This window comes from Sapajus apella, unplaced genomic scaffold (genome assembly GCF_009761245.1).
Source record: "Sapajus apella isolate SASKATOON/1434 unplaced genomic scaffold, GSC_monkey_1.0 scaffold69, whole genome shotgun sequence".
NCBI lineage: Eukaryota > Metazoa > Chordata > Mammalia > Primates > Cebidae > Sapajus > Sapajus apella.
The window spans coordinates 7,703,035-7,725,193 of record NW_022437009.1 but is presented as its reverse complement, the minus strand read 5'-3'; the positions used below and the strand labels follow the sequence as shown (position 1 = coordinate 7,725,193).

At 37.7% G+C, this 22,159-nt stretch overlaps 1 protein-coding gene across 2 annotated transcripts in view; it reads left to right on the top strand.

Annotated features, from left to right (window-relative positions):
* The window catches only part of CTTNBP2NL (CTTNBP2 N-terminal like), a 66,091-nt gene that overhangs the window by 13,295 nt on the left and 30,637 nt on the right, over window positions 1-22,159 (top strand). The window contains exons 2-3 of one of the 2 annotated variants that reach the window (XM_032249756.1): window positions 3,740-3,864; window positions 7,386-7,485. In XM_032249756.1, the coding sequence (XP_032105647.1) occupies window positions 7,387-7,485 (99 nt within the window). In that variant the 5' untranslated portion in view covers window positions 3,740-3,864; window position 7,386. Of the gene's footprint in view, window positions 1-3,739; window positions 3,865-7,377; window positions 7,486-22,159 lie in introns of both variants that reach the window. The other variant, XM_032249755.1, reaches the window with a different exon arrangement.

Sequence of the window (22,159 nt, the reverse complement as noted above, 5' to 3'; positions counted from 1 at the left end):
GATTACAGGCATGAGTCACTGTACCCAGCCAGTAAAATATTTTCTAGTAGCACGTTGACATGTTTTACTTCCTAGACTAATCCTTAAATGCCAAAGAGAAATGAAAGGAACTATTTAGAATGTTGTCACTATTTTATCCCAAATGAATAAATGATCCTTCTAAAAAATTAGAATCTTAAATCTTTCAAGATAGTCAAGGTAGTGTGTCAACACCTTCTACCCCCTGATATGAGGTTGCTTTGAATACATTTTAATTTTTTTTTAAGGAGCAACTCGATTAACTGAAGCTTTCAGTCCATTTTTTTTTTAAATAGCAGTGCAGTTTTGTTTGTATTCAGATTTAGTATTTGTAAATATGGCAAGTTTCTTTTTCATTAATATTTCTTGTATTTTTAAGAAAGTACACGATCTTGTGGGAAACTATCAAAAACACCCATTTCACATATCAGTCTTGGTTCTCTGAATTTTAAGAACTAACTGGCCTCCTGTATTTTGGCTTGGCTTATATGGATTGAAAGAGTCTTTATAGGCTGGGCACCATGGCTCACCTATAATCCCAGCACTTTGGGAGGCCGAGGCGGGCGAATCACTTGAGGTCAAAAGTTCTAGACCAGCCTGGCCAACATGGTGAAACCCCATTTCTACTAAAAATACAAAAATTAACCAGGCGTGGTAGCAAGCGCCTGTAGTCCCAGTTACTAGGGAGGCTGAGGCAGGAGAATCACTTAAACCCCGGAGGCTGAGGTTGCAGTGAGCCAAGATTGAGCCACTGCACTCCAGCCTGGGCGACCAAGCAAGACTACCTCAAAAAAAAAAAAGTCTTTACATAATTGGAGTAAATTTCCTTTATGTCTTTGCTCGCTAATCACTAATCACTTTGATCACCAATGCTAAAAACTTACTGAATGGCCTTAATCTGAGTCATTTGTAGTCCAAATATAAATTTCTCAAATTTGATAGCTGAGTACAAATTTCTTGTTAGAATATCTGAGTATATATTAAAAAGTGATTTTTATCCAGTTTTGCAAGAATGATCTCCTAGGTAAAATTACTGATTTTTAAAAAATTAGCCCAGTGATTTATTAAAATCTGTATAGATTTTTTTGAGGAGTTTCTATGTCAGGAACTATCTAAGCCTCATCTGAAAATGTTGTTTTCCTACCTTATGTGGCAAAACCTATCACCTACCACCTGGAAAGAAAGAAAGCCTTCAGTTCTATGTAGATATGCCCACCCCCAGATAACAGACAAACATCTTGCTTGTACTCCACCCTGCCCTGCCCTACTCTATTGCTTGCGTAGCTACAGAAGCTGTTTGGGGTGTTTCTTTTTCTGCCACTCAGTCTCTATATGGTAAAAGAGCAGCAATGCTTGTTATCTTATGGAATTAAGTCAGAATTCCAGAGCAGAAGCTGGGACTTCTTCAAGAAGGAAGAAGCACAGCCAAAACCAGAATGAGTGGAGCTTGTGTATTATCCAGAGAGGGGAAAAGATCAGAGCCCAAGCCACACCAACATCCTTCTAGGCAAAATCAGTACTCAGTACTACAGTTAAGAAGGCACAGGAGGTTGGTGCGGGGTGTGCAGTTTTTGATACCCATAACTTCTGACTATTGGTACAAGAAAGTTCATCTAGAAAAGATTCATGCTAGCCATGCACGATGGCTCACGCCTGTAATCCCAGCACTTTGGGAGGCCAAGGCAGCTAGATCATCTGAGGTCAGGAGTTCGGGACCAGACTGACCAATGTGGTGAAACTCCATCTCTACTAAAAATACAAAATTAGTGTATTTTTGGTGGCACACTTCTATAATCCTGGCTACTCGAGAGGCTAAGGCAGGAGAATCTCTTGAACCCGGGAGGCGGAGGCTGCAGTGAGCTGAGATCACGCCATTGCACTCCAGCCTGGGCAACAAGAGCAAAACTTGGTCTCCAAAAAAAAAAAAAAAAAGAAAAGACTCATGTTGTCCAGGCTGTTGGCCTAAGATTTCATGGTGGGATGAAACCTGTGAATAGACCAAATGTTATACTGGACTGGCTCATTTGAAATCACTTATTGATAACATAAAAATAAGTGTTATACTTGGCCCTTAAATGGGCTTATTTTTCCAGACTATTAAATTATCTTTTTTAAAGATAAATATCTTTTTTATGGTATATATTTATGTGTATTTTTATTGAGAAAACTATGAAGCTTGATATTGCTACAGCTGGCTATACCACAGAGTATGATAATGTATCCAGACAGTTTGTCTACAAGTGGTTATTATTTCAGATTTAGAGACTAGCATTCCTTAGAAAATATCTGTGTCTAAACTCTAAGGAAAGTTGGGTCTTGGAAGGAATGAGCTGAGCATCTAGCTGAAATGATCTTGTCCTTGAGAGTTACTGATGATGACAATGACAAGTGACAGCTTAGAAGATAAGTAGGGAATGAATCTACAGACTACAATGTGGCATACCAAAAATCTGCCAATCATGTTTCTGATAATGAATATGAGGCTACAAATGACCTTTTTCTGAATATCCTGAGCCACATAATTCTGCCCATATATTGGGCAGAAATTGCTGGAATAGCTTATTCAGTGGTTTGTGTATATGTTGTTGGGTCTGTATTCTTGACTCTATAACAAACTCATACTTCCTCTCCTAAACTGAGAGATTCATAATTAGTTTAATAACTGATTCTTGTTTTAATGAAACAACCAAGTACTTACTGTGGCATTATTTCTTCCTTTGACACTGTCCCCATTTGACTGTTAGTTTTCAGCAACTCAAATGGGCTTTCAGACTTCGTGCCTTAAAATACAAGATGAAAATTACATTTTATCGAATAAAATTTATCTTTTTTTTTTTTTTCTCAAGGCAGAGTCTCACTCTGTCACCCAGGCTGGAATGCAATGGCACCATCTTAGCTCACTGCAACCTCCGCCTCCTGGGTTCAAGCGATTCTCCTGCCTCAGCCTCCTGAGTAGCTGGGATTATAGGCATGTGCCACCACACCCAGCTAATTTTGTATTTTTATTAGAGGTGGGGTTTCACTACGTTGGTCAGGCTGGTCTCGAACTCTTCACCTCATAATCTACCTGCCTCAGACTTCCAAAGTTCTGGGATAACAGGCGTAAGCCACTGCAACAGGCCTAGGCATATCATTTTAAATAAAATTTCCTGGGCTGAATACATTGTTAGGAAATTATAAACAAAAAAATTACATATAATTTAACATGTAACATCTGATCATAAATGTGAAAAAGTGGAAGCTGGGGATGTGTAATTAGCCTTATAGACAGTCAAGATGCTAAGAGGCTGATTTGTTTGTTTATGGATTGTTGGAAGGTAAAGAGAGAATTTTCCTTACATGAATTTGGCAGTTTAAAAATTTCTGTTGTAATTATGTTATTTTTCTGTCTAAGTGCATTGTGCTTAAGTCATGGTGATTCAAGCAAATAGGTTTTTGTCATTTCAGGAAGAGAAAAGTCAGTAGTTAAAATGGCAGTGGACATCTTGAAAAGATCTCAAAAGCCTCCACCTTCCCTTATTTTAGTTGCAAAAGGGAAGTCAGATTCCTGGTATTTTTCATATATTATTCAACTTCAACTTGAAGAACTGGCTATTTTCTTCTTTCGTTATTATCAATCTATAGCTGTCAGGCCTCATCAGCGATGACAGTTGACATTAATGGGATTTACCAAACTTTATAGTATAGTCACATGAACAATAAATTTCTCCTTATTTTGCAGCATTGGACACGTTTCCACTATGCTAATGGCATTTTAAGTATATTTGTTAATTTCCCAATTCTTTACTGAAGAAAACTTTAACAGTTTATACTTGAGGACTGAAGTGTGACTCTGCCAATTATCAGGTCAGTATCACCCCCATCTCTACCCTCACCTCCAAGAATATCACTGCTGTCCTAAAATGTAATACAGTTTTACTGTTATTCTTTTATATTTCAGACAAAAATTTATTGCAGTGTCCTATATATTGAGATTACATTCAAGTGCATAGAACAGAAGGAATTGTTAAATTTTAATATTTATAAAGAGTGGTTATTGGAATATGCAAAAACAGATCTGTTGGTTCTTATGTTACACAACAGTGGCCTTTCTTTCCTCCTGTGTAATAGTTATATTGTATTCATGTAGACACTAAGCTGAGTTGGTCCCTTTTTTTTTTAGACAGAGTCTCAGTCTGTCAACCATGCTGCAGTGCAGTGGCGTGATTTCAGCTCACTGCCATCTCCACCTCCCAGGTTCAAGTGATTCTCCTACCTCAGCCTCCCAAGTAGCTGGGACTACAGGCAAGCACCACCATGCCCGGCTAATTTTTTGTATATTAAGTGTAGACAGGATTTCACCATGTTGGCCAGGCTGGGTCTCAACCTCCTGACCTCAAGTGATCAGCCCACCTCCACCTCCCAAAGTGCTGGGATTACAGGCATGAGTCACTGCACCCAGCTGAGTTGGGACATGTTAGTGAAATATTGCAGTTATTAACATTTGTGTGTAGAAGTGATTTGTAAACACAGAGAAAATAAATAAGAGAATTCTTCTTTGTCATTGACAAGGAATAGAACTTTTTCTTGCCTAAGCTGGACTGTTTTGTAATTAAAGTGACTCTGAAGATTGTTGTCATTTTACACTTTTATAAGGATGTATATTTATCATAACAGATCAAAGACTTTTTTTTTTTTTTTAACATATCCAAGACTTTAGGTACAGTGTAATTTAATTCTTTATATATGTACCTCTTATTTTTATTTAATTAGACTCTCTAACAAATAATACTTGATTTTTACTTAAAAGCTTAAAATGGAACGAAGAAGGACTTCCCAATTGCAAAAGGGCAGCTGAAGTTATTTTTCATGTCATCGATCTTGGCTGCCTACAGTTTTTGATAGTGCCTTTCTTAAATTCTTTTGAAAGGTGAGACAGGATAATAGTTACTATAATGAAGCCATTAGTAATGAAACCAGGTATCAGCAATGTGGTAAGATGTTCTACATTTATTAACTCAATCTTCATAGCAGCCTTCTGAGTTAAATATCATCATCCCCTTTCACAGATTAGAAAACAAGACAGAAAACTTGCCCAGTTACACAACTAGGAAAATGCAGGTGTGCCATCTGACTACCAAGCTATTTGTACTTTCCAGTATAACCTCTTATAAAGTGTAGCTTTACTAGGTTTGTTAGAATTTTTTTGTTTAGTTTTGTTTTCGTTTTTATTTTTAAAAGAGATGTTATGAGACATCTCTGATACTAAAGTGAATGTCATTTACTAGTTGCTAAAATTCATTTGTTAGAAAATTAGAAGCCAGGCGCGGTGGCTCACGCCTATTATCCCAGCACTTTGGGAGGCCGAGGCAGGCAGATCACCTGAGGTCAGGAGTTTAAGACCGGCTTGGCCAACATGGTAAAACCCTGTCTCTACTAAAAATACAAAAATTAGCTGGGCATGGTAGCACATGCCTGTAATCCTACCTACTTGGGAGGCTGAGGCAGGAAAATTGCTTGAACCTGGGAGGCAGAGGTTGCAGTGAGCCAACACTGCACCATTGCACTCCAGCCTGGGCAACAAGAGTGAAACTCCATCTCAAAAAAAAAAAAGAAAAAGAAAAAGACCAGGTGCAGTGGCTAAAACCTGTAATCCTAGCACTTTGGGAGGTGGAGGCGGGCGGATCATCTGAGATCAGTTCAAGACCAGCCTGGCCAACATGGTGAAATCTTGTCTCTACTAAAATACAAAAATTAGCTGGGTATGATGGCGGGTGCCTGTAATCTCAGCTACTCAGAAGGTTGAGACAGGAGAATCGCTCGAACCCAGGAGACGTTGGTTTCAGCGAGCTGAGATCATGCCATTGCACCTCAGCCTGGGCAACTGAGTGAGATTCCGTCTCAAAAAAAAAAAAAACAAAAAAAGAAAATATTAGCAGTTAGAGCTGAGGTTGCATTGAAGATGTTTTACTGTACTTTAAAAAAACTTGTACAGCATGTCCTGGAACACAATCTAACAACAAAAAGAAGTATACATTTTATACATGTTCACTTAAAAGCAGTAGCTCTGGAAGGAATCAGTTCTTTTATGTGCCCCCTACAATTTAATAAGAATGATAAATTACTAGAGGGTATGTGAACTAGTCATATTATGATTCACTTTAAAGAATACTATGAGTGGCAATTTGGAAGTAAGAAGTGGAGAGAGAAATAGTATGTTATACTTTGGAAATTATAAAATATATTTTACCATACACACTGGTCAGAAGGCCCTTCCAAGATTGTACAGTAGTCTAACTTCTATCTTTATGTGTTTTGTGAGAATTAGTCCTGTAGAAGGGATTGAGTTTGTGCCATGCAGTTTGACATTTAATATACTTTGGAACATGCAGATTCTCAGAGAAATGTGAACTTATGAAGTCAGATAAATTCAGTTTGTAGTAGCCTAGCCAGTTAAGATTTTTAAACAGGCCTGGCACAGTGGCTCATGCCTGTAAACTTAGGGAGGCTAAGGAGGGAGGATTGCTTGAGCCCAGGAGTTTGTGTCCAGCTTGGGTAACAAAGGGAGGCCCTATTTCTACAAACAAGAAAAAGTAACCAGACATGGTGGCATGTGTCAGTGATCCTAGCTACTTGGGAGGCTGAGGCAGGAGAATCACTTGAGCCCAGGAGGTTGAGGCTGCAGTGAGCTATGTTTGCACCACGACACTCCAGCCTGGGTGACAGAGCAAGACTGTGTCTTAAAAAAGAAAAAGTGTAAACAATATTCCTTAAGAATTCATTTAAAGTAGATTTACATATAGTTGTATAAGTCTATTTTATTATACAAAATATAATTATGGTAATAGCCATTGTCTGTGGAATTGGACAATTTAAAAGAAAAGTTTCTCCCATACTCCCACCAAATATCATCTTTGCCTAATTTTATCTTGACCAATTGAAGAGGGATATCAGAATATTTTATATACAGTTTTGGAAATTGGTTATCTAAAACTGGGAAATCTTTTCATGGTCTAACAATTTTTCAAAGAAATAGTATTCATTGTAACACAACTTTACCTGAAAAATTAGTAGCTAATTCTTTTTGAGATTTTCTGGATGTTTGTTTGTAAATATGTCTGGAGGAAACATAATGAAAAATTGTTCTTTGTGAGTGGTAGTGAAATCAATAATTAAAGTGAATTTTATTTTCTGTTGATACTTGGTTTGTGATTAACATCAGAAAACTTATATTTCTATTTAATTGAAACTATTTTATTAAAGCATTTGATACAATAATTACTCTTTTCTTATCTCTCACTTTAATCACTTTATTTTTTCTTTAATTATATCAAATTAACTATGTTTTTGGAGATTGTCTGATTATTACCTTTGTTTTAGGCTTTCAAGATGAATCTGGAGAAACTCAGCAAGCCTGAACTCCTTACGCTATTTAGTATTCTTGAAGGAGAGCTTGAAGCAAGGGACCTTGTTATAGAAGCCTTAAAGGTATGTTAAAAGAAAAAAAAAGGAGAGAGAGATCATCATATATTTTGAAAGTCATTCATTGGTTGTAATTTATTTAACTAGGGTATTTTTGTAGTGTCCACTGAAGTTGAATGGAGGACATACTGATACTTGCTATAGGTAGCCACCTATATGGGGTGATATATGGGACACTGGTGAAACCTTTCTGTTTTCGAAAGAATTCCTTTAGTTTCTTGAGCTGATGTCTAGACCTTGAACTTCATTCTTTTTTTTTTTCCTGAGACAAGATCTTGCTGTTGTCAGGCTGGAATGCAGTGGTGAGATCTCAGCTCACTGTATCCTCCGCCTCCCTGGTTCAGGCGATTCCCCTGCTTCAGCCTCCCGAGTAGCTGGAACTACAGGCGTGCACCACCACGCCCAGCTAATTTTTGTATTTCTAGTAGAGACGGGGTTTCACCATATTGGCCAGGATGTTCTCGATCTCTTGACCTTGTGATCCACCAACCTTGGCCTCCCAAAGTGCTGGTATTACAGGCATGAGCCACCGCATCTGGTTGAACTTCATTCTTTTAGTTTAGTGGCCCTTAGCTGTTTTCAAATGCTGACCCCGTTGAGACTTGATAAGACCAACTTCCTAATAAATGTATATACATCCATATATCAGAATTCAAAATATAATATCTGGAAGATCAAGGATCCTATGAAAATATCCATGGATTCCCTGGACCCAAGATTAAGAATTTTTACTTTTGGTCATAGTTTTAGCCCATTCCTAATTCTCACTGCTAATTACCTATTGTTATTCTCACTTCTTTTCCCCATTTATCATCTGTCTTCATAATCCCTTCATAATAAGGGTAGGAGTGGGGGTGACAGCTGCCTCTAATGGAAAAATTAAAGGATGACCTTGTTTTCTTTTTTATAGTTTTACCGATAAAAACTTTTTACTTTTCAGCCTTAGAAACTGTACAAACCTGTAATACTTGTGTCTATTTACTAATCACGGTATCCTCAGCACCCAGCACACTGGCAGGCATATAGATGTTCAGTAAACATTTGTTGAACAAATGAAATGATTGTACCATTGTGGTGTGTTACTTTAAAATATTACTGTAATACTTCAAACTGGATGTTGTGAATTACTAAATTTAAAAGCCTTTTCTTATGTGTGCTCTGCAACATACACTGCCTTCTGGTTTTAATGTTAACGGATGCTTTTTGCACGTTTTCCTAAAATATATTTTTTTTCTGCATGAATTCAATTTTGGTTACTATAGGCAGCTTCTGATAAGTTGAAAGAGAAGCTTGAGAAGCGAGAGCTAAAATTAAAGGAGCATTTTGATAGAAGATACCATTCAGAATCAGGCACAAATGTTGTATTTAGGCTGCATATGGTCTGTAGCTGATTCTGAGGCTTAACTCTCCGCAGTTTAGGTGAAATGATAGCATCGCCAGAAGTGACACATCTTTAAACAATCTATTGTTAGATAAAATAGGGGGCAGCTGGGGTTAAAATTGCTTCAATCCTGTGAGAAAAGCAACTGCCATAGCATTCTTTAAACTGAAGTATTTTATTTATGGAGTTTTGGGGGGGGGGTTTTGTTGTTATTTGTTTTGATTCTGCAATGTATCAGGATTTTACTGCATTATTTTTATAGCTTTTGCTTAACAATAAACACCTGTTGGACTTTATGAACTAATATGGCAACTAATTTTCTTCCTTTTAATATTGATTCTTAATTCATGCTTAATGGATTGAAAAGATTTTGGTCTTTGTTCTAAATAGCTGTGATTTGTTTTTCCTTTCTGTTTTGCTTCCAGTAAAAAAAGCTTATCTTTTTATTTTCTTGGTAGCTTCAAAATAGATTTTTGTGTGAACATAAAATCTATTCTTTAACCGTATATCTCTAAACAAAACCATATGGCTTACTGTCACTTCTCTGGCAAGGCTTGAGTTTCTTTAGGGATATGTTGTAAAGTTCCCATAGGCTGTAAGTTGACCTAACCTATAGAGTTAGAATTTTAAAAGAGCTACATTCCTATTCCAGAATTTCTGTAAAGTGCCAGATTGCAGCTGTACTCTTCCAGAGCCCCATAATTATGTTCTTTTTCTCCCCAGAAGCCTCCTCACTCACTCTCTGTTGCAGCCAAGACATGTTTGGCATAGAACCAGGGAAAGCCAATAGAAAATAATGTAACACATTATTCAGTGTCTTGTATATTTCAAATCTAATTGTTATGGAGGCCATCTATACTATATTTGGTCCTAATTAGATTTTATTTAAAGTGGCTTTCTGTTTTAGAAGGAATCATGTCAGGAAAAAAAAAAAAAAAAAAAAAACCTTTATGAAAGTCTTTCCCTTTTATTGCTTTCATTTCATGAATAAGAACACTAAAGGAATACCCTCTACAATAAAAGCAAATTACATTGCTCATGAACTGTCTATGGGAAGCCAAGAGCGGAACTACACAGTTCAGCAAGAAAGCCTCAGTTCATTGATTCCAAGCAAATCCAGTAAATGGCTTCCTACCATAGTCTGTGATTGCTTTAGAGGAGAATAAAGGAAGGTTAATCAATGGCCATTTAAAAAATATGAAAAATAGATTTGACTGCTAATAAAATTTAGATTAAATAATTTGTTTCTAAGTCTTCTACATTGGGCTTATTACATCTGCATATCTTAGATCTGATGCGAAGCCACACTAAATGGTTTCTGTGACTAAATAGAATCTACCTTGCCTTTATTGGTATCACTTTATTTTAAAGTATTCTTTAAATTGTCTATACAATGATAAATGGTGAAGTATTAACAGCTTTCGTAGAATTTAGGAGTCTTAAATTCCTTTCTACTGATGTCTTGATGATAAAACAGGTATAACTCTTTTTAAAACTGAGGATGGAACTTTGTTGTATTTGGCCAAAGGCCACTGCAAAATTCCCCAAGCAAGAAGATTTACAGGCAAAAATGTTATAGACATAGCAAAGATAGAAATATATTTAGAGTATGAGATTATGTAATACATCATTCTGTAGGTTTAACTGTTGTGAGTTTTTTTAGCAACAAAGGGTTAAAATGAAAAAAATCTGAGTGTTATGTCTGTGTTGAAACAATTAACTTTTCACTGTAAATATTCTGGAAAAAATAATCATAAGGATCTTATGACAGTGCCAAATACAGAAAACAAAATAAAAGTTACCATGGAAGGTGCTGTGGCTTAAGAACATCACAGCTATGGTCATATAGTGGTTAGTACTCTGTGTTGTGTCTGTGGCAAATTCAGTTCTTTTCCAAGTCATGGCACCAAAAATTTAAAAAAATAACATTGCAAGTTCACGGTAATTCCATAGTCTAACATCTGCTTTTGGTCATGGCCTTGTACTTATTATGGAAGCAGATTATTATAAAGACTGGTCTGAAATGAGACAGGTAAAATTGAACTTAGCAATCATTGTACATTGTTCTATACTAATAAGCCTGTGAAGAGAGTTTGCATTTTTTTTAAAATCAGATATTAGCTTGTTTGACAACAGATCTTTGAAAGTGTTAAATGGACTCAAGCTGAAACATTCTTTGGCACCCATAAGCCTGGACCTAACAATTCTTTGGCCAAAAATCATCCCATTTTAATAGTTTTTAGGAAGAGCTTTTAAGATTGGGATGGGTGGTTTAGATCATTGGTAAAGATCACATGAACATAAGCTATAACTGATAGAAGCCCAATTTCTGTCGAGACAACTGGGATATTAGGGTGAAAACAGAACTTTATTTAGGTTACTGAGCTATAAGGCTTTTATATTTATATTCATAATCTTTATTATGAAACATATTAATGAATTAATCACTGGCCATTTGTGGCCACATTTTAATGTGTTTTTTAGAGTTGGAGTAACTATTCTTTTTTTTTTTTTTTTGAGGTGAAGTTTCACTCTGTCCCCCGGGCTAGAGTGCAACTGCATGATCTCAGTTCACTGTAACTTCCACCTCCCTCCCAGGTTCAAGCGATTCTCCTGTCTTAGCCCCTCCCTCCCCCAACCCCAGTAGCTGGGATTATAGGTGTGCGCCACTACGCCCAGCTAATTTTTTTATATTTTTGTAGAGACGGGGGTTTCACCATGTTGGCCAGGTTGGTCTCAAACTTTGGACCTTAAGTAATCCACCTGCTTTGGCCTCCCAAATTGCTGGGATTACAGGTGTGAGCCATTGCGCCTGGCCTCGAGTGGCTATTTTTATTCCTATGCTCTCTCCTTTTCTTTTTCTAGAGACAGAGTCTTACTCTGTCGCCTAGGCTACAATGTAGTGGCTGGAGTGTGCACCTCACTGCATCTCAACCTCCTGGGCTTCAGTGATCCTCCCACCTCAGCCTCCTGAGTAACTGGGACTACAGGGGCGCACCACTATACCTGGATAATTTTTGCATTTTTTGTAGTGACAGGGTTTTGTCATGTTACCCAGGCTGGTCTCGAACTCCTACTCAAGCAATTCTCCTGTCCCGGCCTCCCAAAGTGCTGGGATTACAGGCATGAGCCACCATGCCAGCCTATTCCTGCTCTTTCTGAGTGAAGTTTATACATGGATTCCTGGTTTTTCAAAAAAGAAACATAATTACTAGGCACTCTTCAAAACGATTAACCAGAACATTCAATTAAGTGTAGCTGTTAGGAATGTGAGCTTTCAAGTGAGACAGACTTAAGATTTGAGCTCTGCCACTCAATTGTCATGTGATCTTAGACAAGTTATTTTTTTTTTTTTTTTTTTTTTTGGGACGGGGTTTCCCTCTTTTTACCCAGGCTGGAGTGCAATGGCCCAATCTCAGCTCACCGCAACCTCCGCCTCCTGGGTTCAGGCAATTCTCCTGCCTCAGCCTCCTGAGTAGCTGGGATTACAGTCACGCACCACCATGCCCAGCTAATTTTTTGTATTTTTAGTAGAGACGGGGTTTCACCATGTTGACCAGGATGGTCTCGATCTCTTGACCTTGTGATCCACCCGCCTCGGCTTCCCAAAGTGCTGGGATTACAGGCTTGAGCCACCGCGCCCGGCCAAGTTATTTTACCTTGTAAGCTTTACCTGTAAAATGGTATGGTTATTATGAGGACCAAGTGAGAAGAGAGCAAATGCTAATTGAAGTGCTCAGTGCTCATTTACTTTTAGTTACTATTATTAGAACATACGTTCAAAGTCCATCCATCCATTTAGGAACAAAGATATATTCCATAAAGCAAGAAATACTAATAAGGCCAGTCACTGTGGCTCATACCTGGAATCCCAGCACTTTGGGAGGCCGCAGCAGGAAACATTATGTTGCCAAGGCTAGGCTCAAACTCCTTAAGTGCCAGGAGTTTTTCATTTTAAAGAGAAGAAACCTGGAGTACTTAAGTGCTAGGAGTTTTGAGTCTAGCCTTGGCAACATAATGAGACCCCCATTTCTGCAAAAAAAAAAAAAAAAAAAAAAAAAGAAGAGAAAGAAAGACTGATAATAAATATGCTATCCTTCATAAAGAAAATGACAGTTCTTCTCAATTAAATCTTGGTTGTTATTAGTGGTGCTTGTACATTATCTTGTTTTTCTTATGAGAATTGACAGTTTTGAGTTGACCCATTCATATCTAAACACCCAAAAGCATGTATTTTGAGACAGCAAAGGTTAAGAGTGTACTCCGGGTCATGGAACAGATGTTATAGTCCTTTTCTTTGTAATGAAAACAGGAAATACAGGGATAATGCAGAAGCCTTTGTAGCAGATTTTTTTTCATTGATTTGTTTATTCTTCCATTGTTTGATTCAGCATATTATATTTTGGCTTTTTTAAACAGCTTTATTGAGGTATAATTGACATATAATAAACTGTATGTATTTGATATGTGCAAATTGATGTTTTGATGTATTTCCTAATGAAACCATTATCCACAATCAAGATAACAAACACATCCATTGCTCCCCAAAATGTTTATGCCCCATTGTGACCTCTCCTGCCCAACTTCCCTCACTACTCCCCACCCCTGCTTCCAAATCACTCATCTGTTTTCTGTCATTAGAAATTAGTTTACATTTTCTGAAATTTTATGTAAGTGGAATCATACAGAATATACTCCATTTTGGTCTGACTTCTTTCACTCAGCATAATTACTTTGAGGTTTATTCATGTTGTTGTGTATATGACAGCTCATTTCTTCTTTGTTACTTAATAGTGTTCCATTACTGTATATGTATATACCACAGTTTGTTTTGTCCACTTATCTGTTGATAAAAATTTGTATTGTTTCTAATTTGGGACTTTATAAAGTTGCTGTGAATATTCATATACAAGGCTTTGTGTGGATATATGCTTTCATTTGTTTTGAATAAATAGCTAGAAATAGAATGGCTATATTATATGATAGATGTATGTTTAATTTTTAAGAATCTGCCCAAATGTTTTTCAAAGTGATTATACCATTTTACATTCCACAGATATATCCAGTTGCTGCACATCCTCACCAACACTTGGTATAGCTAGTCTTTTTCATTTTAGCCATCCTTATAGGTGTGTAATATCTCATTATAGTTACAATTTCCATATTATCGCTGGCTGATGTTGAGTATCTTTTCATGTGCTTATTTGCTAATCTGCTCTCTGTATTGGTTATTTTATTTTGTTTTGTTTTATTTTATGTTAGAGATGGGATCTCACCTTGTTACCCAAGCTGAAGTACAGTGGTACAGTCATGGCTCACTGTAGTCTCAGTCTCCTGGGCTCCAGCGATCCTCCAGCCTCAGCCTCCCCAGTAGCTGGAACTACAGGCTCATACCACCATGCCTGGCTAATTTTTTTAATTTGTGGTAGAAATGAGATCTCAACCATGTTGTTCAGGCTGGTATCAAACTCCTCACCCCAAGTGATCTTCCCACCTTGGCCTCTCGAAGTGCTGGGATTATAGGTATAGCCACCAACCCAGCCTGTGTTATTTTCTTTGGTTCAGTATCCGTTAAAATCTTTTGCCCCCCCCTTTTTTTTTAAGTTATTTGTTTTCTCATTAGTTTTGAGAGTTTCTTCTATATTTGGATGTAAGTCCTTTATCAAATATATGCCTTGCAAATATTTTCTTCCAGTCTGTAACCTATTTCGTTCTCTTAATTGTATTTTTTTTTACAGTCAAGATACTTAACTTATAGTTAATAACAATGTATTGTATACTTGAAAATCACTGGTAGATTTTAAGTGTTCTCACTGCACAAAAATGATAGTATGTAAGATAATACATATGTTAAGTAGCTCAATTTTGCCATTCCACAGTGTATACATATTTCAAAACATATTGTACACTATAAATATTTAGAGTTTTTATCAATTAAAAAATAAATTTTAAATAAATAAAAACCCAGCCATAATCTAGACCAGGAAAAAAAAGTTCATTTTTTCTAGACAGGAAAAAAGAAAAGATACTTAACTGTATCTTTTGAAGAGCAAAAGTTTTTCATTTGCATGAAGTTCAGTTTATCAGTTTTTCTTCTTTTTGAGAGTCTCGCTGTGTTGCCCAGGCTGGAATGCCATGACGTGAACTCGGCTCACTGCAACCTCTGCCTCCTGGGTTCAAGCGATTCTCCTGCCTCAGTTTCCCAAGTAGCTGGAACTACAGGCATCTGCCACCATGCCCAGCTAATTTTTGTATTTAGTAGAGACAGGGTTTTACCACGTTGGTCGGGCTCGTCTTGAACTCCTGACCTCAAGTGATCCACCCACCTTGGCCTTTCAAAGTGCTGGGGTTACAGGTGTGAGCCACCATGACTGGCCTATCAATTTTTCTTTAATGGATTTTGTTTTTAATGTTATAGCTAAGAAATATTTGCCTTAATGTCAAAAAGATTTTCTCCTATTTTTTTTTTTTTTTTCTCTAAGCCTCATAATTTTTAGATTTACACTTAGGTCTATGATATATCTTCAGTTAATGTTGTTACATAGTACAACGCATGATTTTTTTTTTTGCATATGGATGTCCAGTTGTTCTAGCACCATTTGCTGAGATTATCCTTTCTCTTTAGAATGGTCTTTGCACCTTTGTCACAGTCAGTTATCCATCTATTCATGTATTTATTTCCAGACCCTCTGTTCTCTTCTTTTGATCTCTTTGCCTGCCTTGATCCCAATACCACACTGTTTTGATTATTGTGGCCTTATGGTGACTTAAAATCAGTTAGTGTTAGTCCTCCAACTTGTATTCTTTTGGAAACTTCTTTGCCTTACTTATGGTCCTTTGCATTTCCATATGTATAGAATCAGCTTGCCAATTTCTGTACAAATGCTGTTGGGATTTTGATTGGGACTGCACTGAATCTAGAGATCAATTTGGGGAGAATTCGTGTCTTAACAACATTGTGTTTTTCAATCCATGCTTATAGCATATCTCATTTATTTAGGTTATCGTTAATTTCTCTCAGCAGCGCTTTGTAGCTTTCAGTGTATAGCTTTTTCACATTTTTTTGTCAGATTTACCCCTAAGTACTTCACACTTTTGGTACTATAAATGGTATTGGGTTTTATTGTTGTTATTGTTTTGGTTTGGTTTGTTTTTTTGAGGTAGGGTCTCACTCTATCACCCAGGCTGAGTGTAGTGGGATGATCATGGTTCACTGCAGCCTCATCCCCCCAGGCTCAAGTGATTCTCCTACCTTAGCCTCCCAAGTAGCTGGGACTGCAGGCACACACCATGCCCAGCTAAATTTTTTTTTTTTTTTTGTAGAGACAGGATCTCACTGTGTTGCCCAGGTTGGTCTCAAACTCCTAGACCCAAGTGATCTTCCCGCCTCGGGATTACAAACATGAGCCACTGCACCAAGCCAGTATTGTTTTTTAAATGTTAATTTCTGATTGTTTATTGCTGTTGTACAGAAATAAAATTGGCCAGGCGTGGTGATTCACGCCTGTAATCCCAGCACTTTGGGAGGCTGAGGCAGGCAGATCACCTGAGGTCAGAAGTTCAAGACTAGCCTGGTTAACATGGTGAAACCCTGTCTCTACTAAAAATACAAAAATCAGCTGGGTGAGGTGGCACACGCCTGCAGTCTCAGCCACTCGGGAAGCTGAGGCAGGAGAATCACTTGAACCCGGGAGGCAGAGGTTGCAGTGAGCTGAGATTGCGCTACTGTACTCCAGCCTGGGCAACAGAGCAAGACTCAGTCTCAAAACAAAAAGAAATAAAATTGATTTTGTATACATTGATTTTATATCCTGCAACCTTGCTAATAAACTCACTTATTAATTCTGGTAGCTTTTAAAATAAATTCCTTTGGATCCTGGCATAGTGGCTGGCACCTATCCCAGTATTTTGGGAGGCTGGGGTGGGTGGATCATTCGAGTCCAGGAGTTCAAGACCAACCTAAGCAACATGGTGAAACCCCTTCTCTTTAAAAAAAAAAAAAAAAAAAAAAAAATTAGCTAGGTATGGTAGTGTGCATCTGTAGTCCCAGCTACTAGGGAGGCTGAGGTAGGAGAATTGATTGAGCCAGTGATGTTGAGGCTGCAATGAGCTGTAATTGCACCACTGCACTCCAGCTTAGGAGACAGAGTGAGACTCTGGACTCAGTCAGTTTCATTGGATTTCCTACTGACAATTGTCTGCAAATAAGGACAGTTTTACTTATTTCTTTCTAATCTGGATGCCGTGTGTGTGTGTGTGTGTGTGTGTGTGTGTATGTGTGTGTGTCTTATTACGTTGACTAGAACCTTCAGTACAATGTCAAGTAGAAATGATGGGGATATCTGTGTCTTCTTCCCAGAAAGCATTCAGTCTGTCAAGTTGTTAGCTGTAGGTTTTTCACAAATGTTCTTTATCAGATTGAGGAAATTTCCGTTTTTAGTTTGCAGGGAATTTTTATCAGGAATGAATGCTGGATTTTGTCATGCTTTTTCTGTACCTATTTAAAGCATAAAAATTTTTATGTCCTTGTTGTGCGTCTGAAATATTGTGTGAAGGAGAGCGTCATCCTCTTTTTTATTGACCTTCTCTGAGATCAAGTAAAGTGATGTGGAGTAGCTTTTTCAGATTTATTTTGCTGCTTTTTAGAAACTAAATTCTGTAATTTTTTTTTTTTTTTTTTTTTTTTGAGACGGAGTTTTCACTCATGTTACCCAGGCTGGAGTGCAATGGCGTGATCTCAGCTCACCGCAACCTCCGCCTCCTGGGTTCAGGCAATTCTCCTGCCTCAGTCTCCTGAGTAGCTGGGATTACAGGCACGTGCCACCATGCCCAGCTAATTTTTTGTATTTTTAGTAGAGACGGGGTTTCATCATGTTGACCAGGATGGTCTCGATCTCTTGACCTCATGATCCACCCACCTCGGCCTCCCAAAGTGCTGGGATTACAGGCTTGAGCCACCGCGCCCGGCCCTTAAATTCTGTAATTTTTAAACTTTTGTTGTGCTGGGCACACTGACTCATACCTGTAATCCCAGAACTTTAGGAGGTCAAGGCAGGAGGATCACTTGAATCCGGGAGTTGAAGACCAGCCTGGGCAACAGAGCAAGACCCCATCTCTAAAAAAAAAAAAAAAGAAAAAAGAAAAGTAAAAAGTAAAATTTTATTGAGTAGAGTCCAATAATTAAATCATTTTCCCTATGGCAAAACTTTTTTTTTGAGATGGAGTCTTGCTCTTTACCCAGGTTGGAATGCAATGGCATGATCTCGGCTCACTGCTACCTGTGCCTCCTGGGTTCAAGCAATTCTGCTGCCTCAGCCTCCTGAGTAACTGGGATTACAGGTGCCCACCACCACACCCAGCTAATTTTGTATTTTTACTAGAGATGGGGTTTCACCATATTGGCCAGACTGGCCTCAAACTCCTGACCTCAAGTGATCCATCCATCTCAGCTTCCCAAAGTTCTGGGTTTACATTGGGATCCGCAACCAGCCTCCCAATGGCAAAACTTAATAGATATTTTAAAATCATAAACATTTCAAGAAAAGAAACAAAGATTACTTCTGCTGTTATGAACTCCTCTCCTTTAAAGTGGTGTTCCTTTGTCTTTTATTAGTTTTAATATTTTATTGGTTTCTTATGATCATTTTTCCAAAGACAAAAATATAAAGTGTGAATTTTTTTTTTTTTTTTTTTGAGACGGAGTTTCGCTCTTGTTACCCAGGCTGGAGTGCAATGGCGCGATCTCGGCTCACCGCAACCTCCGCCTCCTGGGTTCAGGCAATTCTCCTGCCCCAGCCTCCTGAGTCGCTGGGATTACAGGCACGCGCCACCATGCCCAGCTAATTTTTTGTATTTTTAGTAGAGACAGGGTTTCACCATGTTGACCAGGATGGTCTTGATCTCTTGACCTCGTGATCCACCCACCCCGGCCTCCCACAGTGCTGGGATTACAGGCTTGAGCCACCGCGCCCGGCCTAAAGTGTGAATTTTTATACCTGGTAGAATATTATTACCCATTTCCCAGGAATAACAGAAATGATCTATTTGAAACAATCTTAAAGGTTTATTTTATGGTAAACCATTTAAATTGATTTTTAGTGGATCACTTAGGAAATAGACATCAGAATATACCATTCCTTTAGTATTTCCAGAAAGCATTTTTTCTCATTGTTAATCTGGAAACACAAGAAGATTCATTTTAAAGGGGATTGTGTTTATAGGTGACATCCCCTATATCTGAATGCTGCTCTGGAGTCAGTTGTTACAGAATAAGTAAACATAGTATTGCTTCTGTGTTCTACTTTTGGGTAAAACATTCAGTGTTGGTTTCTTTTACTGAATTTACTAATCTCAGGACACCTATTGTCCTGAGAGGAGAGTTGCTGTAGTTGACATGATTTTATGGAAAAAGTCCATTTACAAAACATTCTGTATAAGTTACTTCCAGTTACCCCTCAAACAACCCATGATAACATAGTTATATTGATCTAGCAATTAAGTATTCAGAAAAACTAAATCTTTCATTAATAGCTACATGAATCGGTTGGTATATCCACATGATGAAACATTATGCATATGAAGATGCATATGAAGAACTTTTAATGACATAGTAGTGTTCCTAGGACAAAATTCAATATATCCTTTAATCTCAATTATAAGCATAATATCTATCTATCTATCTATATGTATACACACACATATATATACACACATAAAAGACTCAAGCAGATACATTGAAATTGTAGTTTGAGTGTTAATAGTGGTTGGCCCTGGGTAGTAGAATCATATGCATATTTTAATTTTTTCTTCAGAGCGTCTGCTTTGTATGTTAATTACTTTTATTTCAGAAATATTGATTTTTTAAGTAGCAATAATCTTGTACAACACATTTTTTTTCTCAAGTCTCTGTTTATTATTCTTGCCCAAAGAAGATACTTTAGCCTTCTGTTATTCACTCTGAAGGAAAATACATTAGAGCTAATCAGACCTATAGTTAAATTCTTTTTGTTGTTGTTGTTGTTCCTGGTATTAGGTTAATATTATTTCTTCCTAAAAAACCAACCTAAATTCCCAACCTGTCCAGTAAAAAGATTGCAGAGTTTAGGGGAAGAAAAAAGAAGACTTGAATAAAGATACCTTTTTATCGTACCAGAGTCTAAAGAGATGTCTTTTAAACATTTTTGAAATACATTTCACATTTCACCACAATCCAGGATACATATATACACCCATATACATATATTAACTAAAACTAAAATTTCACTAGAATTTACTTGTGTTTAATATACTGTAATATTTTCTATTATACTTCATTTTTCTTTAGATGCTGATTACAACCCCACTAAACTAGTTTTATGATCCACTAACGGGCTGTGATCCAAAGTTTGAAAACCATTAGTCTAAAGCCCTAAACAGATTTCTTAATTTGTTGTATAGTGGCGAGAGACTGGAAAAAAAATTTATTTACGTATATTTCTTATAAAATTATAAAAGAATTTTGCCAAGCTGTGGAATCATAAGCTGTTCCCAAAGTTTATTCATTTAACAAGAACTAGCATTGTATATAGCTCTCTATAACTTTCAGAGTGTTTCTGCGTGTGATATCTTGTTGAATTCTCTGTACCCTTGTGAAGTTGATATTTTACATGCAGATCCTGGAGCTCATTTCTTGTAATTTAACATATTATTTTTAGATTAACTGTGCTCAGCTAAATGAACTATAGGATCTGACCATAAGCAATAAAATACATTTCATTACAAACTGTACCTGTAAAGGTGAGGAGAAACTGGCAGCCTCCTATATTTTGTCTTCAACTGGTTAAAGAGAGTTTGGCTATATCTATCAAATTTAAAAATGCAGAGCCAGGCATGGTGGCACTTGCCTGTAGTCTCAGCTACTAGGGAGGCTGAGGTGAGAGGATCACTTGAGGCAGAAGTTCAAGGCTGTAGTGCAAAATGAGTTTGCCTGTAAATAACTATTATACTCTAGCCTGGGCAACATAGAAAGACCCCACCTCTTAAAACATGCACGTACCTAGAAGAAATTTCACTTCTAGAAATTTAGGAATTTCTGCTACAGATGTTCTTAGGCCTATGCAATACAGATGTTCTTAGACCTAATCTTTGCACGATAAAGTATATGCGTGAAGATATTCATTGCAGCATAATTCTTAGAAAAAAAATGCCAGAAACAATTTAGTGTCCTCCTGTTAGGGTTCTGGTCAAGTAAATTATGGTATTATTGTAGAATAAAATACTGGGAAACTATTAAAGAAAATGAAAGATCTTTATATATAATATGGCATATTCTCCAAGATATATAGTGAAGTGAAAGAAAGTCACAGAGCAGTGTACTTAATTTAAAAAAAAAAAAAAAACAGTATTAACTTGCCACTGGTGAAGCCAGAAATACATCTCACAAAGCCTCTTCCTTCCTTCCTTTTAGCTTGGTTCTCTTGAGAATAGTAGGAACTCCTCTAATGATCTGTTGTAGGAAGAGCATGAAATTAGTAAGAGGGAAGTGCCAGGTTCAGTCTGTAACAGAAAAGAGCCAAAAGGCACAGGACAGGCTATTCATATGTGTTGGTTCTTCATAAATTAGCTATTTATTTTAAAAGGACTGCATTCTTAAGTGATTAAATGTCTTTGCTCCATTCAGAAAAACATTGACCCCCATATATAACAGCTAGCTCTTTTCTTTCTTTTTTGAGACAGGGTCTCACTGTGTCACCCAGGCTGGAGTGCAGTGGCATGATCTCGGCTTACTGCAATCTCTGCCTCCTGGGCTCAAGTGATCCTCCCACCCCAACCTCTTAATTAGCTGGAGCAGGCACAACCACGCCTGCCTGGCTAATTTTTGTTGTTGTTGTACTTTTTTGTAGAGATGGGGTTTAGCCATGTTGCCCAGGGTGGACTTGAACTCCAGACCTCAAGTGATCCACCCGCTTTGGCCTCCCAAAGTGCTGGGATAAGCGTGTACCACCGCACCAGTCCATAGCTAGCTCTTAAAAATTATTGTCTGGCTTGGGAGGCCGAGGTGGGTGGATCACGAGGTCAAGAGATCGAGACCATCCTGGTCAACATGGTGAAACCCCGTCTCTACTAAAACTACAAAAAATTAGCTGGGCATGGTGGCGTGTGCCTGTAATCCCAGCTACTCAGGAGGCTGAGGCAGGAGAATTGCCTGAACCCAGGAAGCGGAGGTTGCGGTGAGCCGAGATTGTGCCATTGCACTCCAGCCTGGGTAACAAGAGCGAAACTCCGTCTCCAAAAAAAAAAAAAAAAAAATTATTGTCTGGC